This window comes from Colossoma macropomum, unplaced genomic scaffold, assembly GCF_904425465.1.
Source record: "Colossoma macropomum unplaced genomic scaffold, Colossoma_macropomum, whole genome shotgun sequence".
Lineage (NCBI taxonomy): Eukaryota > Metazoa > Chordata > Actinopteri > Characiformes > Serrasalmidae > Colossoma > Colossoma macropomum.
Genome location: NW_023494805.1, coordinates 1,685,430 through 1,696,777, shown reverse-complemented (window position 1 = coordinate 1,696,777; position 11,348 = coordinate 1,685,430). Strand labels below are relative to the sequence as shown.

General features: G+C 44.9%; 2 protein-coding genes across 3 annotated transcripts in view; both read left to right on the top strand.

Moving 5' to 3' along the window:
• The first annotated feature begins 217 nt into the window (after nt 1-217).
• The window catches only part of slc22a23 (solute carrier family 22 member 23), a 65,134-nt gene continuing 54,003 nt past the window's right edge, over nt 218-11,348 (top strand). The window contains exon 1 of one of the 2 annotated variants that reach the window (XM_036597242.1): nt 218-916. In XM_036597242.1, coding sequence (XP_036453135.1) covers nt 491-916 — 426 coding nt within the window. In that variant the 5' untranslated portion in view covers nt 218-490. Of the gene's footprint in view, nt 917-1,090; nt 1,220-11,348 lie in introns of those variants that run through there. The other variant, XM_036597243.1, reaches the window with a different exon arrangement.
• LOC118826370 lies at nt 1,235-2,756 on the top strand. Its single transcript, XM_036597330.1, has 2 exons — nt 1,235-1,291; nt 1,346-2,756. Exons 1-2 carry the CDS (start codon nt 1,265-1,267, stop codon nt 1,973-1,975), a joined length of 657 nt encoding a protein of 218 aa, XP_036453223.1. The 5' UTR covers nt 1,235-1,264; the 3' UTR covers nt 1,976-2,756.

Sequence of the window (11,348 nt, the reverse complement as noted above, 5' to 3'; positions counted from 1 at the left end):
TATAGTGTATAGTGTGTAGGGTATAGTGTGTAGGGTATATATGAAGACTGTAGTGTGCAGAGTTTCGCGTACAGTGCTCGAATTGAGTCACGCGGCGGCTTGTTGTTTGTTTTGCACGCAGTTGTAGTTGAGCTCCGCGAGAGGGCATCGCTCGCGCTTCACTGTGCCAGCAGCAGCCGCTGCGCATGAAAGAGAGAGGGAGAGAGACAGAAAGAGAGAGAGAGAGAGAGAGAGAGAGTGAGTGTGTGTGTGTGTGTGTGTGTGTGTGTGTGTGTGTGTGTGAGTGAGAGTGTGTGGGGTCTCGCGCGCGCCTGTGCGGACAGGTGTGTTCCCGGCTACCTGTGGCCGCGCTCCAGCAGGAGGGGGAGGAGGCGCGCGGGGATTTTATTTCCTCTTCATAAGAAGAGCCGCGCCGTGAACGCGCCCGTTGGCCGCGCGCGCTCGCGCTGGTGACGCAGCGCGAGGAGAGGAGAGGAAGAGGAGCGAGACGATGGCGGCCGCTTGCGAGCGCGAGCGGGAGCCCGAGCCTCGCGCCCCGGAGAACGGGTTCGTGAGCGCTGAGCAGCACGCGCTCCTGTCGCGCGTGGACGGCTGCGTGCTGCACTTCCTGGGCGGATTCGGCACGTACCAGAAGCGGCTCGTGGCGCTCACGTGGATCCCCGCGCTCTTCATCGGATTCAGCCACTTCTCGGACTATTTCCTCCTCGCGCTGCCCAAGACCACGTGCGTGGAAGCGGCGGGGAACGGCACGCTCAACTGGACGCTGCCGCTGCCGCCGCCGCCGCCCTGCGCGCTGCCGCAGGACTTCAACGGGACCGGTCTGCCGGCCAACGGCTCTGCGCTCGAGCCCGAGAACGCGTGCACGCGCTGGACCTCCGAGCTGCAGACTGGCCTCGTGCAGAATGTCGTCACCAAGGTAAGAGAGTGGGCTCGAGCTCGGTTTCACACACATTCACACATACAGGTTGGGAGCGCGAGCCGCAAACCGCTGCAGAATCATCGCATTGCTGAGCGTGAGGAATGTGAGTCATCTGCAGCGCGAGCAGCTGACGAGGCGCGAGCTTCCCCCAGGGCCGGTGGGGGGGGGTTCGGTTAGAGTTGAGGAATGTACAGGGTGTCTCAGCGCGAGACACTGAGACTCTTATACAGACATGATGATGGTGATGAAGATGATGAGGACGGCACTGATGAGGAGTGTGGTCATGTGATGGCGATGGAGGTGATGATGGTGATAAAGACGGTGATACTGAAGGTGGTGATTGTGATGGAGGTGATGGTGGTGATACTGAAGGTGGTGATTGTGATGGAGGTAATGATGGTGATAAAGACGGTGGTGATACTGAAGGTGATGATATTGATGGAGGTAATGATGGTGATAAAGACGGTGATACTGAAGGTGGTGATTGTGACGGAGGTAATGATGGTGATAAAGACGGTGGTGATACTGAAGGTGATGATATTGATGGAGGTAATGATGGTGATAAAGACGGTGATACTGAAGGTGGTGATTGTGACGGAGGTAATGATGGTGATAAAGACGGTGGTGATACTGAAGGTGATGATATTGATGGAGGTAATGATGGTGATAAAGACGGTGGTGATACTGAAGGTGATGATATTGACGGAGGTAATGATGGTGATAAAGACGGTGATACTGAAGGTGGTGATTGTGATGGAGGTAATGATGGTGATAAAGACGGTGGTGATACTGAAGGTGATGATATTGATGGAGATAATGATGGTGATAAAGATGGTGATACTGAAGGTGGTGATTGTGATGGAGGTAATGATGGTGATAAAGACGGTGGTGATACTGAAGGTGATGATATTGATGGAGGTAATGATGGTGATAAAGACGGTCTATACTGAAGGTGGTGATTGTGACGGAGGTAATGATGGTGATAAAGACGGTGGTGATACTGAAGGTGATGATATTGATGGAGGTAATGATGGTGATAAAGACGGCGGATATTGATGGTGATTATGGTAATGATGATGATAATAATGGTAATGATGGTGATGATACTGATGGTGAGTATGGTAATGATGGAGGTGATGGTGATGAAGGTGATGATAGTGATGAGCTTCCTAATACAGTGAAAAATTAAATGTGGCCATGGAACGATGGAGATGATGATGGTGATGATGATGTATTGATGTGAAAAGCTCCCTAAAGAAGTGAAAGGTCGCAGTGGACCAGGTTAGGTGTGCAGCTGTGTCGATGTATCCCTGTATAAAGTGACCCACCTTTGCGTCCAGGTGTTTTAGACCAGGTGGAGACTGAAGCACACAGGACAGCGTGTCCTCCGGGAGCTGGAGGTGGAGGAGCAGGATGTTTACCTCTCACTGACGCACTGTGTACACGCTGACTCAGACGCTCTGCCTGTCCTGCAGGGCTTTCCTGCGTTCAGCTGGGCGTCTGGTGGTTTGGTGGTTGGTCAGAGGAACCTGATGTTGATCAGCTGAGCTGTGGGTTCTGCTGACATGCGGAATATTTTCAGGAAGCTGTAAATCTCAGACTTCCGGGATCCTTCATCTAAACTGTGGATGTACAGAGTTACATGACTGTATACAGTATAACACTGTAATATATCCAGATACGCTGCTCCTAAACGGACTGAGCCGAGCAGTAAAGGGGGTTGTTTAGGGGGATTAAAGCCGGAGGTCAGTGTTCCTGTAGGCAGGAGTAAAATATTCAGATTGCTGCATAAACTACCAGCCACTTCATTAAGTCCACCTCCTTTTTTCTCCACTCACTGTCCACTTCATCAGCTCCACTGACCATATAGTTTCACTCTGTAGTTCTACAGTTACAGACTGTAGTCCATCTGTTTCTCTGCATACTTTGTTACCCTGTTCTTCAGTGGTCAGGACCCCCATGGACCCTCACAGAGCAGGTGTTATTTGGGTGGTGGATCATTCTCAGCACTGCAGTAACACTGACGTGGTGGTGGTGTGTCGTGCTGGTATGAGTGGATCAGACACAGCAGTACTGCTGCAGTTTTTAAACACTGTGTCCACTCACTGTCCACTCTATTAGACACTCCTACCTTGTCAGTCCACTTTGTAGATGTAAAATCAGAGACGATAGCTCAGTTTGTGTTATTCAGTTGAAATAATACCTGCTCTGTGGGGGTCCCGTGGGGGTCCTGAGCACTGAAAAACAGAGTGAAAGGGGGCTAACGTTATCAGAGATCATGTCTTTTCCTGTGAGGCTAGTTTTGGCTTGTATCTGGATAGTATTGTCCGGTTAAGTGATTGTCCACTGTGAGCAGAACGATGAGTCAGCAACAATTCAGCCCTGACTGACTCTGCCACAAAGTGAGCCTGTAGCTCCAGCACTGTGCCCTCGCTCTGCTGTAAAGTGCTCCAGTGTTCTCCCCAGTGAAGTAAAGCCAGTTCGGCTGTTGTTTACTCAGATCTGACCGTCATTATAACGAGGTGTCAGTAATCACAGCCGGGCAGTTTGAGGGTTTGAGTGTATTATGAGTTTATAAAGCGTTTCATTAAGACTGAGCCTGTTTACTCGTCTCCTCTCTGACCAAATCCACATCTACATTCATGACACTCTGCTCGTATCTGTACTCTGTGAGTAAAGTGATCTACCGGTTCCTCAGTTCCACTTCAGTCGTTAACATTTAGTTCCTAATTTTGACTGAATAAAGGTTTAACTTCATCCTGCTGTGCTGCTTCAGCTCCTGCTCTGCTCTGCTGTTCATCCTCTCACTGTGGAGCTTTAGCACTTCATTTTAGACCAAATGATCCAGAAAGAGAAGAACAGAGTTGTACAAACTTCACTTCCTGTAACGGCGATTGGTGCTGGACGTTCTAACTTAACTTATTTACTGAGAAACAAGACTTAAATCCAGTGATTTTCCAAAATCTGTGCATTTTTCAATGTAATCACAGCGATTCAGAGTGGTTTGGTGTGAAATGGTTCAGATGTCTTTACAGTGGTGATGATAGGAACCAGGGGTCGCCATGACTACAACACAGATATAGACATTTTATTTACTATCCAGAACCACCAGTGAACCTACACGAGTCTTCTGAGTTTATATGGAATGTTGATGATGGAAAATAGTGGAAAATCTGAAATAATAAGTTTTCTTTGGGGACTATTTTGCCTCACAGCGCCCTGCATGTATCCCTCCACCATGAATGGAGTTTAAGTTCTCAAAACTATCATAAAACAGTGTCTCAGTCATCAGGCAGTGAATTCATAACCATTTTATGTAGGAACTTTCTGTGAGGGAGCTTTTAGAGGTGGACGTCTGGTTCCTATCACCACCACTGTGAACAGTTCTGACTCTGTAAGTTTATCTAGAACAGAGCGTTTCACACCAAACCACTCTGAATGACTCTGATTACACCTAACCCGCTTAATTTTACTGTTATTACATAAATTATTTATTGTAATTATTGGATTTCATACTGAACTGTGAATGTCCCTCTGATTGCTGGTCATTTGCTGTAAACACTGCGGAACCGGGCAGCGTTTTTCTGGTAATTATTGATATGGATGTAGAACCGTGCAGCTCTGCTGTTTGTACCTACACCTACAGTGAAGCCGCAGGTATTAAACTCAGTAAAGCGGCTGTGCTGATTGGATAATTGGTGATTAAGGCTGACGCTGTAGTGTTACAGCAGCTCATTTTCATGTAGAACACAACTACACTGTCAGCAGAAGAGCCTGGTTCATATTTACATATGAGGTTCTAAATGAAGTGTGTTATTCACTTTTTTGTTCTTTCGTTATTCACAATTGTTCCAGCGCCACATTCAGAGTCAGTGTGTTGTGTGTCTGTATGTTGGTTTAGAAGTGCTGACCCTAATCTGACCCTAAACCTCTTTAACGAGGCCGGCCTGTAATCAGCTGTGAACCAGTTCATTTAGAGTGAGTTATTCATTCAGCCTAATGAGAAACTGTAGAACAGACTCAGTTTATATCACAATACCTACATTTAGAGTCAGTTATTCACTCAGCCTAATGAGAAACTGTAGAACAGACTCAGTTTATATCACAATACCTACATTTAGAGTCAGTTATTCATTCAGCCTAATGAGAAACGGTAGAACAGCCTCAGTTTATATCACAATACCTACATTTAGAGTCGGTTATTCATTCAGCCTAATGAGAAACTGTAGAACAGACTCAGTTTATATCACAATACCTACATTTAGAGTCGGTTATTCATTCAGCCTAATGAGAAACTGTAGAACAGACTCAGTTTATATCACAATACCTACATTTAGAGTCGGTTATTCATTCAGCCTAATGAGAAACGGTAGAACAGGCTCAGTTTATATCACAATACCTACATTTAGAGTCGGTTATTCATTCAGCCTAATGAGAAACGGTAGAACAGCCTCAGTTTATATCACAATACCTACATTTAGAGTCGGTTATTCATTCAGCCTAATGAGAAACGGTAGAACAGCCTCAGTTTATATCACAATACCTACATTTAGAGTCGGTTATTCATTCAGCCTAATGAGAAACGGTAGAACAGCCTCAGTTTATATCACAATACCTACATTTAGAGTCGGTTATTCATTCAGCCTAATGAGAAACTGTAGAACAGCCTCAGTTTATATCACAGTGGTGGATGTTCAGGCAGGTTGTTCTGCTGATTGGTCAACTGTCCATGCAAATCCTCACTGTCAGTCAATAAAGAATTACTCACAGGCAAATAAGTGAGACAGTAGCAGCTGTGTAATTTCGGACAGTATCTTTCTTAAACTGCCGCTCTGTAATGGTACTGAATGCAGTCCAGCAGCGATGTTGACCGCCCCAAAATGGCGGCGCCGTTGACATGCCTGTCTGGACCCGACGCGGCGTCTAGGTATGTATGTGTATCTATGAGCAACACGATCTCCAGCTATAAACGTGAGTTGCGTTCAGATTCAGGAAGCGGTGACGATCATTCGTGGTAAACTTGTTCTCTACGAACAGTTCAATTTGAGCGATTTTGTGTAATCATTCCATTTGAGTGGTCACCCAGCTGCCCTGTATGTTTGTATGTATGTACCTCCTGAAACTGCTAGTGGTGGCAAATGATGGCGGAGAACTCAAGGCAAGCGGAAAACTGCACAGCACGGAAACAGCACGGAAGGCAACCTTCATTTTCGGAGAAAAGCATGAGGCGCTCCCTCACTGTTGAGGATTCTGTTCTTAGCTCTCCAGTGAGAGGTAAGGTCAAAAGGTTCCGAATGAGCGGGAGAAACACACGTAATGACGTCACCAACTACTCGTCTATTAAATTAGCTGCCAACTAATTTGGTCGTCGATTTTAATAATAATAATAATAATAATAATAATAATAATAAAAGTTACATTTATATAGCGCCTTTCACAAACCCAAGGTCGTTTACATAGCATGGGCAAACAAACAAACCAAAGAAAAGTTAGTTTTAGTCGACTAAGCTGATTAATCATTGCACCTCTACTTTGATGAAGTGAGATGTGAGAGTTGAGGCTTAGGCTTAAACTGGGCCTGGGAAACTCATCTGTGCCTGACAGTTAACCAGGTTACTACGGTAACAGCCTCCAGTGACCATAAACCAAATTACTGTGAGTTTAAAACCTGTTCATTAACTGATTTATTCATGTAAACCACAGCAGGACAGGATCCTCACATAGGATCATACCTGACAAGACCTGAGAGAGTCAGGACTCACTCATCACACAGAGTCAGGACTCTCATCAGACAGAGTCAGGACTTACTCCTCACACAGAGTCAGGACTCACTCATCACACAGAGTCAGGACTCTCATCACACAGAGTCAGGACTCACTCATCACACAGAGTCAGGACTCTCATCAGACAGAGTCAGGACTCACTCCTCAGACAGTCAGGACTCACTCATCACACAGAGTCAGGACTCACTCATCACACAGAGTCAGGACTCACTCATCAGACAGAGTCAGGACTCACTCATCACACAGAGTCAGGACTCTCATCACACAGAGTCAGGACTCACTCATCCCACAGAGTCAGGACTCTCATCAGACAGAGTCAGGACTTACTCATTATACAGAGTCAGGACTCACTCATCACACAGAGTCAGGACTGACTCCTCACACAGAGTCAGGACTCACTCATCACACAGAGTCAGGACTCACTCATCACACAGAGTCAGGACTGACTCCTCACACAGAGTCAGGACTGACTCATCACAGAGTCAGGACACGGTCAGTCTGAGTGGAACCCCAGCGTTTACTGAGCTGCACTTTTACTGTTTTCTCTAATTTAACCATATTAAGCTTCTGCTGTCGCTCTGTTTGCTCCCCCGTGAGTCTTAGGGACCGTCTCAAAAATACCCAACAAAAAGGACCAAAGATTAAAATACCCCCCAGAGCTGGGGTGACTCTTTACTGCAGCCATTTTCCTCATGCTTATTCAAATGAGAGGACTCTGTTACCAACACAGGCCTAGCAGTAAACATGCTTAGCCGTCAGTTTCTATGTTTACGTTAGTTGTTCATGTTTATCTGTGATTGGTCCAGATCCAGCCTGTGAGCAGCTCTGTTTGGCTGTTAAGTCCACTGACTGTTGAAAAGTCAGTCCGATGATGATGTTCAGCTGATAATACCTGAGGCAGGTCTGCCTGGTTAAACCTGAACACTGATTCTGCTGTACAGTAGAAACCCTGAGCTGCTCCTCCTGCTGAGCTGCGTCTCTAACAGCCCTGTTCATTCACGCTAATTTAACGGAGATCTGGTCGACCGTGAAGGATGGAAAACAAATGATCGCAGCTTTGATCTTTTAGCTGACAGCTCTGGTGTTAAGAGGCCAAAACCAAATTAGCAGCAGAAATATAGAAACAAGTGGAGGAATATGTTGGAAATGTGTTTGATTACTCAGACACTCAGCCTCTTCAGACGAGCTAATGAGCGGCTAACTGGTTTCTAACACTGGACGCTGATGAGGACTCGCCTTCTACACGACGTCTTTTGTCCTCAGTGGACGATGAGCCAACATGTCAATTCATCAGAGAAACGTGACTGCAGTTTCTGGACTGAGCTAACATCAGCTGGCCTGGTCAGCGATTACGTCTGCCTTCTCCATTGTGGCATTAAAGCTGCAGTGAGTGAGATTTTAGAGGACGTATTATCAGAAATGGAATATAGTAACAAAGCCATGTGTTCATCAGTGCATAATCAGCCGTAACTAAGAGTCACCGTGTTTCTGTTCTCTTAGAATGACCCCTCATATCTACACAGGGAGCAGCTCCTCTTCAACAGAGGCCACCATGTTTCTACAGCAGCCCAGAACAGACAAACCAAACTCTGCCTCTAAAAACCTGAACGTTTCACTGTCTGTTTCTATTCCAGCGTTTTGAACAGTGACACTGAGAACCCACATCACCCTCCCCCCACAGGAGATCAGAGATCAGAGTAAGATCAGAGGAGTCTCTGTGTTTGATGTTGAGCTGTAGATGTTCCTCCTCTGATGTGCTGTGAGGAGCAGAAGGAGAGAAAGAGAGGAACCTGAACTCTTTCGTTCCTTCACAGCCGTTAAATCTGGAGCCGTAATGACTGTGGTGAGCTGTGTTTACAGTAGGAGGTGGGAAATACAGCCATATTCAATCTGTAACAGGACAGAACCAGCAGAACCTCACGCTCAGAACACGAAATCAGGCTTTACTTGGAAAGACGTGGGAGTCATTCAGTGGAAACATCCAGTTTTGTGTCCCGAGCGTTTACAGATATATTACACCTAAACACTTAGAGTTACACATTGCTTATATTTCAAAATGAAACAGTAAGTTATTTTAGCAGTTACACCTTCTTCAGCCTCAGTGTATCAATATTGGTTTTTAAATCAACCATACAGAACTCCAATCACCACAGAAGAGCTCGTCCCCACAGTCGTGTGTGAAGGCTGAGGCCATATTTTGAGGTAAAAAACATGTTTTTCTGTGATTTTAACTGCAATAATCTATAAATATTATAAAATATATAATGAAAGCTCCCCAGGAGTCGTGTCACTGGTGTTACTGCGTAACAAAAATCTCTTATTTTGAAATAAAAGTCACACTGATGACATCACTGGACTTCCTTTTACCTGTTTTCTGAGGATCTATGAAGAAAAGCTCATGGTGAGTCCACTGAGTCTTTCAGTTATCAGAGATTTTCTCATTTAGCTCATGATTTCATATGAAGCTTTTAGCTGAAGTCACTGGTGTGACCGACTTTATTCTGAGGTAACTGAAAAAATAGAACACAAATGGATTAAATTCCATATTTTAGCAGCCGTTCTGTAAAATGCGTTGTTCATTAAAATGTCTCTGGTGTTCCTTTATTTTGTGGAACACCAGTGAGGATCAGTAACACCACTGACTCCTATGGACAGATATAAAGTGGACGTTTCTGTAAAATGACCGATGAGTCAAATCTAAAAGGCCAAACACAAAAAGCCGAAGTCAGAAAATCCAGAGTGAACACACGAACATACAGGAGAACAGGAAACGCTCAGCAGCTCAGTGAGCAGAAACACCTCACAGCTAACCTGATCTAGAACCTGAGCTCATACACTGCACTGGTCACACGACCCAGAGAACAGGAGTGATTGGACGACTGAGGAAGTTCTGTCACATGATCTCCCACGGGATTCTGGGAAGTGGACTCGGAGTCGGTGACATTATCAGTATCAGGATGTACTTTATGATAAACAGTAGGGCGAGAAAATCGATACAGCACAGTATCGCGATATTCTGTGCGGCAATATTGTATCGAGACAGAGACGCCAGGTATTGATTTTTCATTGAATACATTTAAAGTTTTTATGCCTCTGTCTGTCCGTCCGTCTGTCCATCTCTCTGTCTGTCTGTCTGACAGTCACATTTGGCTGCAGTAAAAATGAATGAAGTGATATTAGACTGAAACTTTGTTATTATTTAAAACAGACGCTGACAAAGTTTTACTTTGGGGACAAAATTTGAAATTCTAAAATGATCATATATCACAATACGTCACAAAATAATCATATAATAAATTATCACAAAACTCAGCAAATCACAGTATTATTAAAACTGCAGTAACTTGACTTAAGTTTCGTGATAATATCGTACCCTTGGGCTTTTGGTGATTCCCTAACAAACAACACTGTCAGCACTGAGCTGTGTGTCTGATTATAAACGGATCATAATCAGACCAGTTTGATCAGATTCAGGGCAGAAGCGCTGAGTATGAATCAGTCAGAGGTTTGAGTGGCTGTTTTAACTGTGCGCTGTTATGATACAGTATCATCACCTCTACAGCCGGTCAGCTCTGACTGTGCACACAGCTCCTCATCAGACTCATCTGATTAAACATGAGGCTGAGTTAATATTTCAGAATGTCGTCTGATCCCGTCGTGAAAATGTCTTTAAATACTGTGATATTTTTCCCATGTTGCCCAGCTGTAACTCTGTTTATCACAGTGAGGCGTTTGATCAGGCTGAGCTCTGACCTGCCTCACCGTATTCACCTCACACACCTGCACCACACATAGTCACTAACAGAAACGAGTGTTTGGAGCAGAAGTCTCTAATTCCTAACGAGCACTGTGAGCTCAGATCATGGAAACTGGGTTTTCCAGTGTTGGTTGTTTCCAGTGAATTTACAGACAGCAGATCATTTTCATTGAAGTGTAGATTTAATTTGTTTCTGTGTAAAATTAGTCTTTGTTGTTGCTGTGAGTTACGTCACTGTAAGTGAGTGTTCAGTGTATGTGGCTGCGGTGGGGGCGGGAGCAGGGGTCCACTGGGAGAGGGAATCACTCCGCTAATTGCATCAGCGTCCCTGCAGGCCTGGTTTAATGAGAGCGGCGCTTTAATGAATACGATTAGAGAGGAAACTGTTCACAGCGGAGATATGAGCTCCGCACTGGGAGAACCGGGATTAGCAGGAACTCCGCTTTAAGGAACCGCGTCAGAACATTTAACAGCCTAGCAGGAGCAGAACCAGGCTAGCAGCACACTTAGCAACTAGCAGCTTAGCAAAACAATTAACAGGTTAGCATTAAATTAACCAGCTTATCTGGTGAGCAGCACATTAAACACGTTAGCAGCTGAATACTGAATTTAAACAGCTTAATACTGAATTTAAACAGGTTAACACTGAATTTAAACAGGTTAACACTGAATTTAAACAGGTTAACACTGAATTTAAACAGCTTAATACTGAATTTAAACAGGTTGGCAGTGAATTTAAACAGGTTGGCAGTGAATTTAAACAGGTTAGCAGTGAATTTAGCAGATTAGCAGTGAATTTAGCAGATTAGCAGTGAATTTAGCAGATTAGCAGTGAATTTAAACCAGTTAGCAGTGAATTTAAACAGGGTAGCAGTGAGTGAACGAGTTA

What these genes read in the sequence shown, in the direction of transcription:
- LOC118826370 (XM_036597330.1), top strand. Translation starts at nt 1,265, where the DNA reads ATGGAGGTGATGGTGGTGATACTGAAG. An exon ending in TGATGGTGGTGATACTGAAG is followed by an intron (nt 1,292 to 1,345) that starts GTGGTGATTGTG and finishes GTGATACTGAAG; the next exon opens with GTGATGATATTGATGGAGGT.